General features: G+C 40.1%; 2 protein-coding genes across 2 annotated transcripts in view; both read right to left on the reverse strand.

The window, feature by feature from the left end:
- The window catches only part of LOC308305564 (transmembrane protein 179-like), a gene marked incomplete at its 3' end in the record, with an annotated part of 467,552 nt that overhangs the window by 60,464 nt on the left and 384,485 nt on the right, over positions 1 to 22,603 (reverse strand). The window lies entirely within an intron of this gene.
- Positions 1 to 22,603, reverse strand: part of ubr1 (ubiquitin protein ligase E3 component n-recognin 1) — a 47,087-nt gene that overhangs the window by 17,295 nt on the left and 7,189 nt on the right. The window contains exons 2-17 of the mRNA XM_080749951.1: positions 17,115 to 17,374; positions 11,692 to 11,770; positions 11,245 to 11,355; positions 8,658 to 8,785; positions 7,313 to 7,451; positions 7,164 to 7,226; positions 5,975 to 6,098; positions 5,366 to 5,473; positions 5,172 to 5,260; positions 4,969 to 5,067; positions 4,151 to 4,308; positions 3,485 to 3,584; positions 2,912 to 3,040; positions 2,556 to 2,736; positions 1,747 to 1,808; positions 224 to 334 (exon numbers count right to left, since the gene is read on the reverse strand). Coding sequence (XP_080606077.1) covers positions 224 to 334; positions 1,747 to 1,808; positions 2,556 to 2,736; positions 2,912 to 3,040; positions 3,485 to 3,584; positions 4,151 to 4,308; positions 4,969 to 5,067; positions 5,172 to 5,260; positions 5,366 to 5,473; positions 5,975 to 6,098; positions 7,164 to 7,226; positions 7,313 to 7,451; positions 8,658 to 8,785; positions 11,245 to 11,355; positions 11,692 to 11,770; positions 17,115 to 17,374 — 1,941 coding nt within the window. The remainder of the gene's footprint in view (positions 1 to 223; positions 335 to 1,746; positions 1,809 to 2,555; positions 2,737 to 2,911; positions 3,041 to 3,484; positions 3,585 to 4,150; positions 4,309 to 4,968; positions 5,068 to 5,171; positions 5,261 to 5,365; positions 5,474 to 5,974; positions 6,099 to 7,163; positions 7,227 to 7,312; positions 7,452 to 8,657; positions 8,786 to 11,244; positions 11,356 to 11,691; positions 11,771 to 17,114; positions 17,375 to 22,603) is intronic.

Below are 22,603 nucleotides of genomic sequence, written 5' to 3' on the forward strand. Positions count from 1 at the left end.
TGTAAAATCAGTCATTACAATGCAATCAAGGCACTGCCAAAATACATTTTAGTTGACTAAATCAACTGTAGATTTAGTCAGGTAAAATCTTATGATATTTAGTCGACTAAAATTAGACTTTTCAGTTGACTAAATTATGACTAAAACTAAATTACATTTTATTCAAAAGACTATGACTAAAACGAAATCAAAATTTTCTGTCAAAAACAACACTGCCCCACACCTGGCTAACCAGCGAGAGGCCATTCCTGCGCCACATTTCAGCTGATACTTGGGCAGCCAGCACCACACAGCGAAGAGGATGCTCTGCAAACTGGGTGAAGTCACAGGTCTCCTGGAACAAGGACAAAACCCTGTTCTTTAGTGCTAGCAATGACAGGAAAATAGTTTCTGCAAAACACAGCACATGCCAACTAATTTATCTCGCCTTTGTAGAAACAGGCAAATGCAAGCTTACGGGTTCACACTTTCTCACTGGAGATGACCAAATCTGTAATAATTACATTTTTGATTATGGTTATGTACATGCAGGCTTCACTCTCCATGCTGAAGACTTTTTAAGCAGTCTACTCTTACTGCTCTATAGAGATGGACAATATAATCAATATCGCAACATTTTATTTAGTATCGCTAATTCACAATACTTTTGGAGAAAAGAAAATTCTGTTCCCATGGGTAGAAGCCTGGGCCTGACACTCCGCTCCTCTAGATGTCGCTGTACTCAACAACACATCGCAATATAACGTGACACAATAGTATTGTGGCCCAAGTATCGTGATACGTATTGTACTAGAAATTCGCGGTGGCTGTGCCGCCGCTCCATTCCTAGGACTTCGCGCCCTCCGGGCGCTCAGGCAAGACTGCTCTATATTTGATCATTGATGCTTGTCTTGTAGCGGGGACTCTGCTGCCGTGCTCTGCACTCACTTGTGGAGGCAGCAGCAGCAGCTGCACATGCAAACACAGTGTTGTCCAATTTCACTCTCTCTCTCTCTCGCTTGCCCGCCCCCCCTCCCCTGTTGCCTCCTCTCTCTCGTGCTTAGCGAATGAGCGGACGGCATAGGGTTAGGGGCTGTATTCCTTACGTCCTAGACAACGACTACCTATGAGTTGAAGTCGATGTAAAGGGGGCGTTAATGGGCTTGGAAGTGGGATGCGGCAATAGGAGGAATGTATATATATAAGATAAGATCGTGAGCTTCTTGCCAATACCCATCCCTAGTGCTATGATTTATTGTATTGATTTCATTGTATTTTATATTAAAAAGTGGGTTGGCCATCTCTCGCAGTTTGTAGAGAGCAACATTGTATTTTATTTATTCATAAGGCCTTGTGTGGTAAGCAATTATCCTCGCTTTTAAAACCAAATGTTACTGGACATTCGTACGTAGGAACAAGGAAAGACCTGTCATTTATTATGCTCCACACAAATGGAACAAACTTCAGGACTTTCTGAAACTGGTTCGAATGGTCTCGAGTCTCATGTAGGGTTAGGGTTAGGGTTCTTGAGGACACACTACATAGTGACTACACCCGTTTCATGTAACCATATATGCATTTGAATCTTTGATGATGTAATGTAATGGGGTTCAAATGTTTTCATTATATGTATTGTGTTTTATATTCTGTGATAAGGGCGTGCTTGAGAGAGCTTACTCTCAATGGGCTTCCCTGAATAAATAATGGAAACAGAAAGAAGAAGAAATAATGACAGTAGAAAAGGTTATAATTTTAAGTGTCACTTACAGGATCAACATATTCGTGAAGCTGTTCAATTGATCCGGTTCTACACAAGTGTACATACAAGCCTATTGATGAGAAGGAACAGGATATTAGAAATACACAGTTAACACACAGAATATGAAAAGTTGACACATTTCCAGTGTTTAGTACACAGTGAAAATCTCAAAAAGCTCTTGCACACAGAGAGTTTGAACTGTTGCATGTTAAAGAATAAATGCGACCAACCACCACCACCAAAACCTTCATCCAATTATTCAAGATTTCAGACCAGGAGTTTTTCGCATTCATCATTGTCTGTGTGTTGGTGTTTTGAGGCTGAACTCTGAATAGCCAATATGCAGATTCAGGAAAGGAAATGCCCATTGCCTAGCACACACTTTTCTAAAGTGATGACATGACACAATTTGGAATGCCAATTTAACTCATCAAGAGTGTGTGTGTGTGTGTGTGTGTGTGTGTGTGTGTGTGTGTGTGTGTGTGTGTGTGTGTGTGCGCAAACGCGTGTCCCTAGTCCCTACTACTAATTTGGGTCTACTAATTGATTTTCTTTTTAATGTGGCTCCAGTAGAGCTAGCAAAGTCTCACTGGGCCACTGAAATAAATGACCAGGATAATTCTGCAGCTCCTTGATCAGTAGGCGAAACTCTCCTTGCTCTTAAACTATGCAATCTCTTGGATGGACCCTTTTTCTGATTTCAATAATAGTGTGTGCAAGAGCCAGATGTAGCAATTCTAGGTCAATTGTGTACAGTTAAATGAACACTATGGATGTTACTGTGTAACAAAAGAATCCCACATTATATTTCTCTTACCGGCAAGCAACCTGGAGATGGGCAAATGTATGCTGACAGGCTCCTGAGACACTTTGTACGGTCGGACGTGGAGGATGTGCTTACACATATAGAAGTCAGAAGGCTCACTGTGGAATGGCTGGTTAGTGCAGCGCATTAATGCCTTGTGGGACTCCTTGAACGCTAGCAGCAACACCTTGCCCTGTGAAAGGTGGGTACAGTCAGGTACAAAAGCATACATTTATGTACATACATGTGTTATTGAGGCCTTTCTTTTGGAGCAGAGCAGGAACTTTTCCCTTTTACTGGGGCAAGAGTTCAAGAATATCTTGGTGACAGCCTTTGCATGTGTCTAATGGCTCTGCATAAGGACTCACATCAGATGAGCACCAATCCTGGACCATGGCAAGGATGTGGCGGAGCTGGATCTGGATGGAGAAGCCAGCTTCCCACTCGGGCTCCAACTCAACGTGTTGACCAAATTGGCGCTTCACTTCCTCCATACCCTGATTAATTGATTGAATATTGTATTAGTCAATGGCGGTACTATGTATTCATAGGGATGGGACCATACGTGATATTATCGTTTATCGTGATAACAAACACTCACAATAATCGTATGATGTAGATTGAATTCATCGTGAAATTGTCCTCCATCATGCACTGGGATCAATTCACCTTTTATTTGCCGAGCTGCATATCCGGTACCACTTAAACCCCCTACTTGTAGATCTGCTTATTTTTGGCAAATGTTGTGCCCCAGCATAATGGATTTTGATTATTGCGATAATATCGAAAATCGTGATTTCTTTTGTTACTAATCGTGATATGAAATTTTCATATCGTCCCATCCCTACACGTATGTGGCAAGTTACCAAAGACAACAGGTCAGTGTGATTGTTCTGCTATCACAAGCAATTAAAACAACAGATGGGACGTTTCACAAGTACCTGCATGCAGTTCAGGAGCCCTAGGAACACTATGAAACCTTGCAGGAACTGTCTCCTCAGCCTGTCAGTCCACACTGAGGGCTTACTGATCAGAATGTACCTGAACAAGAGAAAACGTTACATTTGTCACAATTATTACGTAATCCTCTAATCGCAATTATTTGACATAGTCGCAATTATTTTGTCATAATCGCTTCCATGTTGAACATTTTTAATTTTTTTTAATTATTTTTATTATCAGAAATAGTGGAAATAGCCGATCTACAAGCTTCGCGATGCGTTGTGATCTTGTAGATCGGCTATTTCCACAATCAATGTTTTGTTTTTTTAAGATACGTTTTTGGGCTTTTATAGCTTTATTGAAACAGTAGACTGACAAGAAATGGGGAGAGAGATGGGGAGTGACACGCAGCAAAGGTAGTCAGGTTCGGGACTCGAACCAGCGACACGCTGTCAGGCTACACTGAGCAATGTACAGAAATGTAATTATCAACGACAACAACAACACAATTAAATCGTTAATCGCAATTATTTGAGTGACAATTAATCGTCATGTAAAATGTCATAATCGTGACAGCCCTACATCTTGGATGAGTGACTGTACGTGGGGGTTCATGGCTTGAAACCTTCGTAGGATAAGACAAACCAGGAGCCCGTCCAAATCACCTGAGGTCATGGAAGATGACCTGGATGCGGAAGAACTTGTCCGAGTTGTAGCCTTGGAAGTGGAAGCGATTGTTGTTGTCCAGATGTTCACGCAGCAACTCCATGACGGTGTCAACTATCACTTTAATCACATTGCCCTCCTCGATTAACTGCCTGGCCTGGAGAGGGACATGAGAATTATCACAGCTGATGAGTGAAACCATGAGCACATGTTGTCTTCACACTGATACACAATATGACAATATGTACAGGAATTACAAATAACCTCAGAAACGTGCTTTAACACACAAGATTACATGGGAAGCTCATTCAAAATACAAAAAGCAACCACATATTTTTCCACTTAACCGGAGTGCTAAATACATTCAGTTAGTTCTGTGATTTGCAGGCATTTGGCTTTTAGTGCTCAAAGCACCGAACACCCCCTTCAAAAGCAAGGTCTATTTCCTGAAATTAGTACACGGTTACTCCACAGTGAACAGTTTAATGGAGAACTATTTTCTACTCAAGTACGCCCAACAACTGTACGTACAGTATATCTCCATAGTGGATCCATTACAATGAGTAACCATGTCATGATTTCTGGAAAAATACATTGCTGTTGAGAGCCGCAAACAAAATGCCAATGAACTTCACTGCACTGGGGTTTGACAGAACTCTCCATACTTCTGCAAATATCACTGAATCTATCTGGATGGACCTATGGAACTCTGGCTTATATGTCCAAAATGTACTGTTACATAAATGTATATAAACCATATTATAGAGATAAGTACTGTAGGTGATATGTAAATTACACTATAATGGGTGGTGCTCACCAATGTGGGTACAGTGAAGATCTGAACAGAAAGAGCAGTGATGGATATACTCCTCTCATGATCATCACTGATGAAATCCTTCTGCAGCTGCTTATAGTGCTGCAAGATGAGAAGCATGGCATACTCATGTATGTAAACCAAAGCACAGTTTGAGAAGAAAATAATATAAATTAGAATCACTTTTCTTTTTTGTAATTCTTTACCTTGGTGAACTCAATTGCAAACAGCCTCTTGTACTCCGTCTCCATCAGCAAGCTACAGAAAATCAATTCATGCACTATCTTGCGAGCACCTATAGCAAGTTGAGAACAAATAAAAACAGTCTGGTGTCAACGTGACGCAGAGTTGGCGAGATCAAGCCAATATTCTGTCTTAGACAAATCCCAGATGTACTTGCCTTTGTACATCCTGGCATCATGAAGCATCAGTTTGCTGATGAGGCAGGGCTGTTCAACCTCTGTGACTGTCTCCAGAGCCACCTGGCAGAAGATCTGTCTGAACCCCACTAAACACACAAACACACAACACCGGCCACATCAGACAACATGCAGCAAATTCGTACAGCTGCCTTTTTTCAAAACTAGGAATACTATGTAACACATTGTAAAGTCTCCACTGATTTCCTAGTGTAGATTGTGGCAGCAATGGTACTGTATGTGGATTTAAGTGTATTGAGTGGATCTAAAGCATTGCTAAGAAATCTAATGTTCATGCAACCGCTGGATCTGCAAACAGCATCATTGTGACGCTCTCAAGCCCCATAATGAGCTGTTCAGGCTATACATCCAGACGGTGCACTGGCTAAAGTGCCCGTGTCTGCCTGTGGATTAAGTTATGCATTGACATTTTTAATTATTTTATTGCCAGCCTTGTTTGAGGGTTTTTTCTACGTATATCTATGGACCCGAGTCTGTTCAATCTAATAAAGATTGAACAGAATTGAATTGAATATCTAGCATATCGCTGCCAGCATCGGGTGGCGATGGTTGGTGTATATAGTAAGTACCTGAGTAGCCGATGATCTGCTGGAACCAGGAGCCTAGACGCATGGCAAAGCTCTGATGAGCCATTACTGCAGAGTGGAGGATCTCCACACGCAGAGGCTGCAAGGAAATGTGCTCCGAGTTGGACTGCAACACATGGCAGAGGTTTGGTTAGAGCAGAACACTGGATCATGATTGCCCTCGGTTTACCACTTATTCAATTCCTATTCTATTCTGGTTAAGAGCTCAATAAGACAGAATCATGATGGACCCAGGTTTATTTAGAGCTCAAAAAGACCCAGCAGTGAATCATGGACTCAGGTTTATTTAGAGCTCAAAAAGACAAAGCAGTGAATCACGATGGACTCAGGTTTATTTAGAGCTCAAAAAGACAAAGTACTGAATCACGATGGACTCTGGTTTTGTTACTTGGAGCCCAAGAAGAAAGCGCTGAATCATGGCAGTCTCAAGTTTAGACACAGTTGCTGGATCATGATGGTCTCAGGTTCAAAAATATAAATCACTTTTTTTATATATATATATATTTTTTTGTATGCCTTTATTGACAGACAGGAAATGGAGGGAGAGACACACAGCAAACATGGGTCGGGCTCAGGAATCGAACCAGCGACCTGCCGCAGGCTACACAAAGCCTCATGTATATGCGCCTAGACCAGTAGGTCATCGGGGACACATAAATCACTTTTAATATACATTTTGGTCTCTCTCTCTAAAATATAACATGTTTTGTTTTTGTATATATATTATATTATTTTGTGTACTCTATGTCAGTGGTTCTCAAACTTGGGGTCGCCCCAAGATGATTATGATTTTGATTTTGTGGGGTCCCCAGGTGATTAGCTTAATGTAAAAAAGAAATGTCTCACTCAACGGTAAACAAACCAACATAAGTGTATACAGGGTATCTGCACATTTATTAAGTGACAATTTAAGGATTTTCAAGACTGTTTCAATACCAAACTGGCCAAACCTCACACTGCGAGGCGTTGTGAGCATGTAGATCTGCTATTTTCACAATATTTATCTGTGGAACAGTCACATTAAATGTAATACCTACAATTCCAAGTGCTCGTCAGGGTGGGGGTCCCCAGTTCATATATATATATTTTGGGGGTCACAGCCTAAAAAGGTTTGAGAACCCCTGCTCTATGTATACTCATATTTGTCTAGGAGATAGAGAATAGAATTTACCCGGATGAGATCTTTCGCTTGTTGGCAGGAACGAAGAGTTCCTCTCTTTACTGCCCGCCGACCCTGTTTGAATGTCACAAATGAAGAGCCGTTATTGTGGGGATAGTTAAAATCATTTACTATCTTAAAATGAAGCTGCTGAACAATACCTCTTTGTCAATGAGTGCAGTGTGTGTCTGTGCCTCGGCAGGGTCACAGTGGACGGCGCGCTGCAGGGTGTAGATCACATGCTCATACGAGTGGTGCTCATCATTGTAGAGCACACAGTAGTATGTGTTGTCTTTCACCCTTGATTGTGGGATAAAATATATTTTTAAACACATTATCAGCCTGGACTATCTGATTCTTATGTGCTGTGTGTGTGTGTGTGTGTGTGTGTGTGTGTGTGTGTGTGTGTGTGTGTGTGTGTGTGTGTGTGTGTTAAATGCCCGTTTACACTCAATGTTAAGTACAGATACGGATGGGGCCTCTCCGCAGTCTGGAAGCTTAGGTACGAAGCAATACAGGGGGAAACGTGGAATGGTACACAACATAAAAATGCATGTGAAGGAAGTATTAGCTAAATCTGTCCATGACAAAGATATCGTTTTTTATCTTAGTTATCACAAGAATGAGTAAACAGTAAAGTTTAGTTTTTCTTTGTGTGCCATTTATTCAGTTTTGGGAAATCATGATCTCTCATGGCTCTGCGCTAGCGGCTAGGCTGGCGCAGCAGTTTCCATTCATTTATCCATTGATGTTTCAGAAGATCCTTATATTAAGATTTTTAGGCCTGGAATCAAGCCAACCACCCTCCTCCTGCTGAATCATGATCATAAAATGTGATCCTGTTCATACCAACAATTGTAAAACGCAGAGCTCCACCAATCGGTCGTTGGTGTCACTGGATGTTACACTCACCGGGCGTTACAGCATAGTGGGTAGTGCAGTACTTCTCCATGACATCGCAAACATTTTTCTTAAAAATAGATTGAGTATACAACACATGGCTTCTACGGGAGCAAAGCATCGTTTTACAACCAGGTGGAGGCTTGTAGTAAGGATACATTGGATTGTTACAACATTATAGCCGATATTGAAATCCTCTACGGAGTATGGGTTTTTAACTTCCGGAAACTCGCTGCGAAGGTCCATATAGACAAAGTAACGAGATGAGTAAATGAAGAAATGTGCGTGCGCTTGGAACATGGGAACTTACGCATCTGTTCTGAACAGGAAGATAAATGGGCCTATCTATGGGGACCATATTCCCACAAGGATACTAAAACCAAACAATCCAGACTTTTTGAGGACATTTTCTGAGGCCACCATGAGGTTTAGGCATTTAGGAGTTAGATATAGGGTTTAGATTGTCCAGTATATGTATGTGTGTGTGTGTGTGTGTGTGTGTGTGTGTGTGTGTGTGTGTGTGTGTGTGTGTATGTGTATGTGTATGTGTGTGTGTGTGTGTGTGTGTGTGTGTGTGTGTGTGTGTGTGTGTGTGACTTGTGGTACCTTGGCTGGAGTTCAGCTGATAGCTCAAAGTTCTCTTCCCAAACTAAGAGATTAGCTGTATAGCGCAGAAGCACCCGGAACAGCTTCTCAGCGCGCTCACTCAGGCCCGGCTCCAAAACACACTCATCCTGCAAAGGAAGTGGAAGTCACACATGAATCAGCTGTATATACTGCACTCACTGTACCCCCCCCCCCCCCCCCGTCTCACTCTCTGTGCAACACACACACACACACACACACACACACACACACACACACACACACACACACACACACACACACACACACACACACACACACACACACACACACACACACACACACACACACACACACACACACACACACACACAGCTGTTGAACGTAATCAGAATATTGATCTCCGCTTTCTGGTGAATCCAGTTTGTTCAAATCATTGTACCATTACTATAATAAAAACAGATTAAATACAATTTCTGAGGGTAACCATAGATGGCAGAATCAGCTGTAAATGGAAACATAGCAAGCAAGGAAGGTTTTGGATCAGAAATCACTCCACACTATATTGTTCCCTACCTTATTTGCAGTACTGTGCTGAGGTTTGGGGCAACAACTACAAATCCTCATTATGTCCACTAACTATCCTTCAAAAAAGAGCAATACGGATCATACGTTACTATATGTATATATATTATGTATGTAAATTAGGGATCGACCGATTATCGAAACGGGCGATAATCGAAGTCAATATTCATAACGTTTATTAATATCGCAAAATATCGATATCGAAAAGAATAGTTGAAAAAAATGATATTTTTTTTATTTATTTTTTGCATCTTGGTTACTGATTCTCACTGATTTCCTGCTGCGGAACACGTTTTTAACGCTGAATTTAGAAGACATATTACACAAACAGCACCAATCCATGAATCGGTACAACACCGACCCATTGCATTACCCAGTAGCAAATAGATAGATGATAAATAGATAGATTATAGATGATAGATATAGATAGATCTTTGCCAATGTCACCAGCTGTATATATATATATATATATATAAATTAACCACTTAACCACTATTTCAAATTGGGGGATATATATATTTTTTTTTTTTTACTTAAAATGCATATCGGTTCATAATATCGGTTATCGGCCGCTTTTATCACAACTTATCGATATCGAAATCGAACATGAAAATCCCATATCGGTCGACCCCTAATGTAAATAATACAGTATCAACATTTTATTTTTGTTAAATGAGGTCATTAATGAAATAGTTTGACAAAACATATTTGATATTAGTGTGTAGACAGGTATCGACCAGCACTGTATTATTTATTGATTTATGGAGAAGGGGTATGAGTAAATAAGTTACTACTTCTTCTCACCAATTTCCTTGTTTATTTGGCTTTTGTGCTGTGCTATTATTGCTCTATTCAAAATAAACATTTAAATACAAAACTATTCTAACATAACTTCCTGACAATAATGAAGCAGAGAAAAAGGAACATCACCACACATGCTTAATTTGGCATACACTCAATCTGACGCAAACAATTTGTTGCATCAAAATTCCCTATTTCCTCCATTCTCAGAAAGTTTAATCAATCCAAACAAGATCATCTGTGGACTGTAGAGTCTATTTATCACTAATAGCCTCACTGTAAAAGGGAACCAGGCTGAATACTTTACCTTATAAGACCAAAACAAGCAGCTGCCCTGGTTAAGTTAATATTGAATCCCTTGTGAGCAGAACACATCAACCACAGCAACAAAACATTTCATACGAACATCTGACATTTAACACATGAGCCAAACCAACGACACATGGAGTAAATCTGAGTAATTACACCGGACACCATGTCACACTTATGTGGGAGGAAGGGATGGAATTCATCACCCAGTGTAAAAACAAAGTCTGTACTATGGCCGATCTAACAGATTTTACATTCAGTCCTGACAGGGTGCTGTCATATGTGTGTGTGTGTGTGTGTGTGTGTGTGTGTGTGTGTGTGTGTGTGTGTGTGTGTGTGTGTTGGTGTGTAATTGCTTGTTAAGGACACGTGGATGTCTAGATCAGATGACACAAAGCAGGCCACCAGGCAGGGGCCAGCAGTGTTCAATAGAGGCACCTGCTGTTTATGGAAACAGGTGCAGAGCAATCAAGCTGCATGTGTTTGTTTGGGGCCCCTGGGTATGATATTATCAGAGGGGATATGCTACAAAACTGTACCCTAGTCTCAGCACCAATATGGCACGGCTAACAGTTACATAATTATCAGCAAACTGTAGACATTAGTGAGAAGTTCTATCCACAGCTTAAGCACAATTCGCAAAGATTTTACTGTAGGCCACAACAGAGAGGCTGCGTGTTTCACACTCAAGCTAATAGTCTCTCAAACCAGTTCTAAAATGTTCTCAGTGGTGCAGCCAGGTCAACTAAGTGTCACTTTCCCAGACACTTTCTTGTTTCCGGAGCCAAAGCAATGGCCACAAGAGCAGTATACAGCTTAAGAAAGAAAAATAAGTATTCTGGGGTTCATTGACACAAGAATGGAAAAAGTATGCCCCTCCCACCTCCTTCTTTTCGGTTATTATGTAACTCACCGTTACCATGGCAGTGGCTAACCCTGGGTCGTGTTTAGAGCAACAGGGGCCAATCTTCCAGGCCTCAACATCCCCACAATCACAGAAACCCCCGCCTGATGATGCATGCATCTGGGAAAAAGGCATACGTGTCATTAAAGATAAGAATAACAAACATAAATAGCAATGATACATGATAGCATTAGAGTTAGTTAACCCATTTAGGCCTAACCTATAGTTAGGCCTAAATCATACTGTACATACTGTACTGTACTGTACTGTACTGTTGCTACATACTTTACATGTACTGTAAGCCCCTCCCATACACTAAAATGGGTTCCTGAAGCGTTAGTAAACTCACAATTGGTCTATATGAAAATGTGATATTTATTCATAATCAACATCATATAGCCTAATGTGTCAATATTATTTCAAATCAATCACAAGTCAAGTTTTAGCTCCAGCTACCTTGTAACGATGGCCTTTGTGGACACTGTCCTGGAAGCAGTCCATGCACAGCACACATGTTGGATCTATTGCACAGTCCCTGTAATCCATAAAAAGGTTTGTTATTTGATCACACAATTTACCTCAGCTCACAGTGAACCTCCATCCTAGTAGTAGAGTCTACTCATTAACTATTTATTATTTTTAACACGTAGCCTACATACTGTGTTGTTGTAGTGTGATGAGGTCATAGTCAGAAGAAAACCTTTCAGAGGCCAAACTTACAGACAACATGTCAAAGAGCTGACATACAGCCTCCTTAAATATAATCTAATTACAGTGGTATTTTTTTAATCTCACCCAGTAACCCAAGGTTACTTGCTTATCTTGGTTTGCTGGAAGATTTTGACGACTAAGATTATAAGACATACTTCAAGTCATCACCTAGTAGGGATGTGAATGACAATTCTAACATTCTAACAGTAATTACTTTGATATTAGTAGGCCTTCATTGCTATGATTATAGATATGTGAACTTCTTTGAATCTATGTATGAATATGTAATTCATTATCTATTTTGATCTGCACCACGTTGATAAATGAGGGCCAATAGCTCTAAAGTCATGTGATCAACATGGATCTGTCTCATTTCCCATATTCCCCCCGATTGGCTACCATTGCCTTCCAAAGTTTGTGTATGTGACCTGACGGTCGCTTATCTCCAGATTTAGGGAGTCTTACTGGTAAAATATATATATATACTAGGACCTTGCCCGGGGGTGTGCACAGTATATGAGGGATTGAATGTAGGAGTCTCACGGCCGGGCTACACTAGAAAATGCGCGTGCACGTCACGTGTGGGCTGTCTGTGCGTGTGCGAAAAGACCCTGGCTACACCAAGGAGGGAGTATATGTCCTGGAGACCTGGGAGTCTGTGTACAAAACGCATACATGCAGAAATTCTGTAAATTAAGTTAGATTTATCTCCACTAGGCCTGAAGGCAGGACAGAGGCATTGTTCTCATCTCATGCTCTCGTCTGTCTGCCCGCAGTTAATCTCTTAAACCAGGGGTCTTCAACATAGCCGATCTACAAGCTCACAACGCGTCGCGATGCGTTGTGAAAATAGCCGATCTACAAGCCCACAACAACGCGTCGCGATGCGTTGTGAAAATAGCCGACAACTGCAAAAATAGCCGACAACTGAAAATAGCGACAATAGCCGATGTTTATCACAATCCAACATCTATAGCCTAGTCTAGTCGTCGTCTGTGTGTGATCATTCATCATCATCCTCCTCCAGAACAGAGCAGCAGCGCTAAGCTAAGCTGCAGTAAAGACTCCAGTCCTCAAAGCCTTTTTCTGTATCATATCAAAAGGAATATAGTCCCGGGATATGTATGGTACATGTGTCTGTACTTCCGAGCTTGGATCGGTTGAAACAAACTTTTTAAGCATGTTTAGTTAGCCAGCCAGCCTGCCTGTGTGACTGAATTGCGTGCCGTGCTGCTGTTGACTCTTGACTGACTGAGGAGTCGAGGACGAGCATTGAGGGTTCTGCGTTCACGGGGACGTTCAACAAGTTAGGAGGAGGCGGCGAGGTGCATTCAAGAATGCAAGTGTTGACGTGAGGACGAGGTTTAAGAATGGTTTTATTGTCAAAACTATTGTCACTACTTTTTAATTAAATTGGATAATTGACGATAATCGCGAATATCAAAAATATTCTCGAATATGAAAAATAATTGCGAATAGACGATTATGTATTAAACGTGACTGCCCTAGTTCCAGGTTCAGTTTTCCTTGGCACGCCAGCAGATGTGCTTCCGGTTTAAATGTGCTGCTGCGAGAATCAGGCGAAGCTGCGGGGAACTAACCCTGAACCGGAAACGAGTATGCCACCTCTGGGGAAACCAGGACTAGGGCTGTCACGATTATGACATTTTACATGACGATTAACGGTTCTGAGTGAAAGAAAATACTATCGGATGGCAACCGGCGATTACATTTTGTTTAAACTTGGGCACCCGGTGTGATTTAATTGTTTTTGTTGTTAACTCATATGCTGCCATTTAACAATACCTTCGTACTCTTTAACTGCCATTCGTCTCCATAGACTTCCATGTAATTCATAGTGCACGGATCATGCACACCCATGCCTAGATAATGCACCACGTGTGTCCACATTGCTCACAGCTTTCAAACAAAAAAATCCGAATGGAAATCCGTTCAGGCATTCATGAGATAGCAGCCATTATGTTTTACACTGTTGTGAGCTTGGAGGTCTGCTACCTGAGTTGTATGGGGGTTGTATGGGGGTTAAACAAGCAATTTCGCGATCGCTATCATGCCTACTAACGTTTTTGGGGTCCCAAAACATTTTTTGAAAAAAATTTTTTTTTGAAAATTTATTTATTTTTTCTTCAAAATGGCGGAATTTTCTCGGGTTCCTCGGGCGTGGCAGGGAGGGACATCGCGAAATTCTCGGGTTCCTCGGGTTTGGCAGGGTATGAGTTAACATTTACATTTCTGTACATTACCGTTCAACTTAATACTTAACTCATTCATTGCCTTTTCAAAATGGCCCCCAAGTACCTCACTGCCACGTTCCTAAATTTCTAGTGCACGGATCAATTTTTAGTGCACGGATCGTGCACGCTAGTATTGTACGGTTTTTCGGTGTTTCGGTTTGATACGGTGTTATAAAATGTTGACGGTCTCGTAAGCCAAAACCGAAAACCGTCACGTGACATGTGCGCCACCGCCGCATCTGCCGTGTTTACAGAAGCAGCAGAAATCACTCCTGAAGAAGGAGACAACGGAGATAATGGTAGCAAGCCAAGTAGGCTAACAGCTGGAGGGAGACCTGGTCTCTAAAGAAATGCAACAGCTGTAACCAAATAAAGAAGCGAGGCTTAGCTTGAAGCTAAACACAGTGGATCTACAAGCTCACAACACGTTGCACGGTCGACGAGCCACAAGCTTGTAGATCAGCTATTTTTTTATGCCTCTCCTCAGGCTCCAAGGCTAAAGGAACGTGGCTAAAGCGCTAGCATGCTAACGATTTAGCCACGTTCCTTCAGGAGGAAAAACAACAACAAACATAGGCTAAAAGTAACAATTATGTAACGTCACTGCATCGATGCAGAACGGCACGCGGATGCATCGCAATGCAAGCAAATTGTCTTTATCTAAAACTTTTTAAGAAGTCCTCTACTCTCCATCACTGTTTACTATGCAGTGTGTGCGGTGTGCGCTAGACACAGCACCCAGCCAGTACACACTGCAGCCAGGCAGGCAACAACGGGAGTCGTAGAGTTTGTCAATCTGTGGGTCGAGACCCCAGAGAGGTCCCAAAATGATTTTGGGTGGTCCCCAAATGATTAACTTAATGTGTAACATTGTTTTCTCACTCAACTGTAAAAAAAAAACAACATACAGTGTATTGAGGGTTTATATTGTACATGTCTAAAGTGACAACGTAAGGACTTTTTTTAAATTCTGAAATGACAAATTAAATTGACTTAGGCTATTTACAATTTATTTTAGTATTCACGTTATTCCTGGCCCCGCCCCCGGCTTCCTGTTCATATCCTGAAAGAGGCGGAGGCTGAAAAAGCTGGCTTGAAAAACATCATTTGGTTTCCTGTTGTCCTTGCATTAAAGTGTCAGTAGTTGGCGTTCTAGGCTCTGGGCTCTGAATGTACCTGTGTTGCCATGTCTAGTTTTAATAAGCAATTTGTGTCTCTAAAAAAATAGCTGCTTATTGGGCTTACTTTCTAATATTTTTTAAACCAGTGGTTCCTAAATCTTTTCATATCAAGGACCCCAGATTACATATTTGTCCACAGTCGCAGACCCCCATCTGAAAATATGTGGTGCCAGGGACCTCCACACAGATTTATGTTGTTAAAATGTTTCAAAAATATTCAAATTTCTTTTTTTTTATCCCTCAATATTTTTTAAATAGCAAATATACAAGCTCACAATGTGTCGCAATGTGACACATTGTGAGCTTGCTGATCTGCTATTTTCAAATGTGAATGTAAAGTAGTATAGCCTACTGTAGTTGCTTCTGTTGGGCTTATTTCTTTGGCAAAATCTGGCAACAGACAATTCCATGTCACTTCCTTACTTGGGAGGAAGTGAAAAGATGTTTATGAAGCAGCACACAAAGAAAAATGCTCCAGCGCCCTCTGTAAAAGGAAAATGGCAGCCTCCATAGAATGGCCAGGAATATGGTGAATAGCCCAATAGTATTTACTGCATTTTTGTGGGTAAAACACTTTTGTATCTGGCTATCTGCTTTATAAATAAAGGACACTTTGAAACTTTTTTTTTTTTTTTTTTTTTAATCACGGTAAAATCTATAAGATTGTAAAACCGTGTAAAACCGTGTACCGGGGTTTTGGGGGGGGGCATAAACCTTAAAAAAAATGGAAACCGTACAACCCTAGTGCACGCCCATGCTTAGATCATGCACCATATGTGTAGTACTTTCAACAGCTTTCAAACAAAACAATCCGCTTGGAAATCCGTTCAGGCATTCATGAGATAGAAGCCTTCAAAGTCAAACAAAACAAACATTTTGCCATTTTGAAAGATGTGTTTGTTATGGGGCTAAACATGCAATTTCGCGATTGCGATAATGCCTAATACATTTTAGGCATTTTTGGATTTTTTTTTTTTTTTAACTCATACCCTGCCAAACCCGAGGAACCCGAGAATTTCGCGATGTCCCTCCCTGCCACGCCCGAGGAACCCGAGAATTTCCGCCATTTTGAAAAAAAAAGAAAAAAAAATTCAAAAAAATTTTTTTTTCAAAAAATGTTTTGGGACCCCAAAAACGTTAGTAGGCATGATAGCGATCGCGAAATTGCTTGTTTAACCCCCATACAACCCCCATACAACTCAGGTAGCAGACCTCCAAGCTCACAACAGTGTAAAACATAATGGCTGCTATCTCATGAATGCCTGAACGGATTTCCATTCGGATTTTTTTGTTTGAAAGCTGTGAGCAATGTGGACACACGTGGTGCATTATCTAGGCATGGGTGTGCATGATCCGTGCACTATGAATTACATGGAAGTCTATGGAGACGAATGGCAGTTAAAGAGTACGAAGGTATTGTTAAATGGCAGCATATGAGTTAAGAAATATTTTTGAAAAAAAAAAAAAAAAAAAAATCAAAATGGCTGCCAACTCGGGAAACTCGTGGCCTGGCTATGAATGAGTTAATAAAGAACATTGATAGTGGAAATAGCCAATCTACAAGCTCAGAACCAGTTGCATCGCGACGCGTTGTGACCTTGTAGAATGGAGATGATTATGACGATTATGACAAAATAACTGCGATTATGTCAAATAATTGTCATTAGAGAATTATGTAATAATTGTGACAGTCCTAACCAGGACTACGGATATGCACAGAGACTGTTCTGACCTGCAGGAGTAAACCGTCTCCCCTTCCTTGAAGACACGACCACAGAGCTGGGAGGAGGTGCTGTCCTGCTTGAGCTTCTCTAGGCCATCCTGAGGATGCTCTCCAAACAGGAAACACTCCAATGGGTGGAGAAGACGACTCTGTACCAACGCATCTTCATCTCCTGGGTTGGGCTCTGTCTCCAGACAGTAGATACGTGGCACCTGCTCCTTGAGGTAGCGGAGCAGCTCTGCCCCACTGTCTGCAGCATCCTGCCACCCCTATGGGGAAGAAAAGGAAAATAAATAAAGAATTCAAAGCATGTACTGTAATATGAAGATACACCATCTCTTAAAGCAATTTAGAATTTTCTTTATTTAAAAAAACTAGCCCTTACCCGTTCAAAGATATGAGCTCCCAAATGATGTGCAGTGTGTGGGTTATGGGATGTGCACTGTGCACACAGTATATGAGGGATGGAAAGTAACTTTAACTGGTGCTTGCATGATGTAGGAGCATCAATGTAAGAAACCCGTTTCTTTTAATGGCTCCAGAGATACTGTCCCCCCCCCCCACCCCCCTCCCCCCGCCCGCCCGCCTGCACACACACACACTCCCCCTTTGTGTGTGATTGTGCATGGCCTGAACAACAGCGCCCCTCCCTTAACATGTGTGGTCACAAAAGGTACTGTAGGCTAAATAGATATAGATACACCATAAAAATGCTATTATACAGCATACGATTTGTGAAAGTGACAAACAGGCTTCACAGTTATGTCAGGTGTGTTCATATGCTGATGGTGATGCGATTTCAGATCAATTGCTCCAGCCACCGAGGAGAAACGCTGAGACAGACACTCAGACATTCGCTAAATTATATGTTAGATTACAATTATAAAACGTTTAGGCACATAAGGGGTAAGGCGGTGCTCAAGATAGGGCCCTATTTCCGTCCATGCCTTACCTATCCCTAAACTTTTTTGCAATTTTTTACTATTTTGAAAAAAAAAAAAAAAAAAAAATATATATATATATTTCAAACAGCTGATCAACAAGCTCACAACATTTCAATGTAGATCTGCAAGCTCACAACGTTTCAATGTAATCTGCAATTTGAAGTATTTTAAAATGTTTTTCAAAATAGTAAAAAACAAGAATTGACACAGTCAATATAAAATCTGGTGGAATGGTGTGGTGAAAAGTCGGGGACTTTGAACAGTCTATCCATAATGATAATGAGTGGGGCGTGAACGGAGCAATATTATGAAAGAGACGACAAGTAATGTTGCATAGTTGTTTTTCATAGTTGGGTTTTATCTAGCCTACAAATAACTGTGCGATACATTGTTTGCTTAGATTCACTCAGCCTTTTATTGAAGTATTTTGGGTGATTTGTTCCTTTGTAATAAATTGCACATTTGAAGTTACTGGTGGTGTTTCCTATCATCGATGTTCATAATATTCGAGTGTCATGGCAGCTGGGTTAAGACGGACTTCCTCTAAAATCGGATTTCAAAATAAGAGAAATAAGAGACACTTGTAATGATTAGTCAACACACTACTTTTATTTTTAGGTCTACTTAAAGGACGTACGTGTTAACGTGCAGTAAGTGACGCCAGAGCTAGGGTCTGACGCTAAATAAATAATTAAATAAGTACGCAAAAGCACTTCACGTTGTTTGATCGGCACGCAATATTCCTGGGGGGGGGGGGGGGGGGGGGGCGGCAGATCTGGGGGAGCCGTTGCTCCCCTTGGCTCCATAGAACAGGCGCCAGTGAGTCAATATATAAACAGGTGAAATGGTGTGTTAAAAAGTCAGGGACTTTGAACAGTCTATCCAAAATATCTCTGTTCCATATTAAAGTTTGTATTATTATATTTATTATTGTTAATTTTTAATTATTGTTAGTGATGCAACTGATATGGAGATCTCAATCTTTATCTATCTATCTATTTAGATAGATGTGTGTATCTATCATATCTATCTATTTATCTATCATATCTATCATATAAATCTATCATATCTATCATATAAATCTATCATATCTATCATATCTATCATATAAATCTATCATATCTATCACAGGGTTTCCTGCAGCACTTTACAGGCCAGGCGCCCCGCCCGGCCAGAAAACCCCCCCGCCCCCCCAAGGGTATAAAAAAAAAAAAAAAATTTTTTTTTTTTTTTTTTTATATATATATATTTTTTTTTAACTTTTTGGACCTCCAACAATGTACTAGGCATGATCGCGATCGCGAAATTGCATGTTTAACCCCCATACCAACCCTATCTTTCAAACATGGCAGCCATGTGAAGTTACTTGTGCCTCACTGGCAGGAGAGCAGAGCAGCGCATGCAGCTGCTTAATTGACGGTCGTTAACTTCTTTTGAAGTTCTCTGAGAGGCGAGCCTAGCCTAGGCCAACTTGACAGTGACACAGCTGCACAGCGAGTCGTAGATTGCGTCGAGAGAGAGAGAGAGAGAGAGAGAGAGAGAGAGAGAGAGAGAGAGAGAGAGAGCTCTTCTCATTTACTCACAACGACACAAGTAAAGTACAAATACCTGAAAATCTCCTTTGTACAGTATAAGTACAGTAGGCTACTTAAGTAAATCTACTTAGTTACTTTACACCAATGTTGTTGTTTTTTTACTGTGCTGTAGACTTCTATTTATATGGCACGAGTGCTGGTTGATTAACCTGGGGGAAAAAAACAAGTTACACTGTCCTGTGAAAAACGTAGTTATTCAATGTTGAATAAATGTGGATGATAGCATGTAGTTGTGTTTTCCGTCATCATGGGCACATTCATGTGTTTTTTATAGGGCAAAAATAAGAATTAATATTAAAAATTAAATGAATTAATTACTCGAATTCATTAATTAATTATCAAAAAATTTCGCACGAAATCCCCCCCTGGTCAAGACTTTTTCCTGCAGGAAACCCTGTATCATATAAATCTATAAATCTATACATCTAGCATATCTATCATATAAATCTATCATATCTATCATAAATCTATCATATAAATCTATAAATCTATCATATAAATCTATCATATCTATCATATAAATTATCTATCTATCTATTTAGATAGATGTGTGTATCTATCTATCTATCTATCTATCTATCATATCTATCATATAAATCTATTATATCTATCATATAAATCTATCATATCTATCATATCTATCATATCTATCATATCTATCATATAAATCTATCATATCTATCATATAAATCTATCATATCTATCATATACATCTATAAATCTATACATCTATCATATCTATCATATAAATCTATAAATATATCATATAAATCTATCATATCTATCATATCTATCATATAAATCTATCATATCTATCATATCTATCATAAATCTATAAATCTATCATATAAATCTATAAATCTATCATATCTATCATATAAATCTATCATATAAATCAATCTATCAATCTATAAATCTATCATATCTATCATATCTATCATATAAATCTATAAATCTATCATATAAATCTATCATATCTATCATATCTATAATATAAATCTATACATCTATAAATCTATCATATACATCTATAAATCTTTAAATCTATCATATAAATCTATAAATCTATCATATAAATCTATCATATCTATCATATCTATCATATAAATCTATAAATCTATCATATAAATCTATAAATCTATACATCTATCATATAAATCTATAAATCTATCATATAAATCTATAAATCTATCATATAAATCTATAGATCTATAAATCTATAAATCTATCATATCTATCATATAAATCTATAAATCTATCATATCTATCATATAAATCTATAAATCTATCATATAAATCTATCATATCTAACTATAAATCTATCTTATCTATCATATCTATCATATAAATCGCGGGCGCGATCTCTAGACGTGAGCGGCCCGAAGGGCCGCGAACTTCTAGTACACTACACTGTAGTGTTTAGTAAGTGAAGGTAGGTAGGTCGTTTTCAAAACTTTCCCCTGATGGGATTCCTTGGGACTTTTTTTCTCTCACTAAGGACATATTGAGGATACAAAATCAGTTGAGTTTGCTACTATTGCAATTTGTTTTAGGTTTAGCCTAATTTTGGCCTAAAATTACTGGACTATAAAGCAGACAGCTAAAGCAGAAGCACGGTCTTCTACAGTTTGGATCAATGGATTTACACGTTTTCTTTCTTGGGAGCATTAGCAACACAGAGCACTTTTGCAGCACGTTTTGTAGTAAGAACGTGGGAAGCGGCGGGCGGGCTTGCAAAACACACTTTTTAGGGCACTCTAGCTCGGACACAGAACGGAGAAACGTGTCCGTTCATGGGCTGCAGCTTCTCATAATAAACAGCCAGCGCTAGCGCGAAGCTAACGCTATAGCGTATCTCACATCTCAGCCTCTCGTCTGTAGTAAAACATAAAGCCTCTGCGTTCTCGAACGCTTCTTGCCTTTTGTGAACATTATATCCAAAAAGTAAAGGTCCTATGCCGGTCTCTCATCTGTTTACTTCATAAGCGTGGAAGAAAATCGAAGCAGCTTGTTGAAATAAAGTTTATATCGCTCATTTTGTCAGCCGGTCCTTTGTTTTTAGACACGCTACCTCCCCTGGTCACGTGGTATAGACACAACGAATAATAGTGGGGAAAATAATGCACCGGCTGACAAAATGAGCGATATAAACTCTTTATTTCAACACGCTGATTGGATTTTCTTCCACGCTTGAAAGGTAAACAGTTGAGAGAAGTGTATAGGACCTTTACTTTTTGGACAGAATGTTCACAAAAGGTAAGAAGCGTTCGTGAGTGGCGGGGTTTTATTTTTTACCACAGACGAGAGGCTGAGATGTGAGATACGCTGTATAGCGTTAGCGCCGGCTGTTCCATTACGAGAAGACATCATCGCTGCTGTGTCTTTCTTTGTGTGCCCGAGAGCGACTCAGAGAGTCAGATCACGACGTATAAATAAAAAAATAAAAAAAAACAAAGACAAAACTCCAGCCTCGGACACATATTATAAAACATACATAAACCACTTTAGCCCTAATTAATACCTAGGCTGTTTGAAAATAGCCGATCTACAAGCTCACGTGTCGCATCTGTACTTTTGCTACTTTAAGTACATTTTGATGACAATACTTTCATACTTTTACTCAAGTACACGAATGATAGCCGATCTACAGCTGCAGAGTCTTTTCTCTCTGGCTCCCGTTGCCGTTTGTAACCCATAGTCTGGAGGAGCGTTAAACTCGCCTGCGATTGGCTCTAATGCAGTTCTTTTCCCCCCTTCCCCCCCATTGTCTGGAGGGCCGCGACAGCCAATAGGCAAATAGGTCCCCTGTATGTGGCGCCACAAACTCACCTAAATGTTGAAATCTGTTCCAGATTTAAAAAGGCAATGTTTAGGGATATGGGGTAAGGCATGGATGAAAATATAGCCCATAAGATCGAATGCCTGGATAGCAAGTCCTGGGATAAATTCCTTAGCCTGG

This window comes from Nannobrachium achirus (assembly GCF_963921795.1).
Source record: "Nannobrachium achirus genome assembly, chromosome: 20".
In the NCBI taxonomy this organism is placed as follows: domain Eukaryota; kingdom Metazoa; phylum Chordata; class Actinopteri; order Myctophiformes; family Myctophidae; genus Nannobrachium; species Nannobrachium achirus.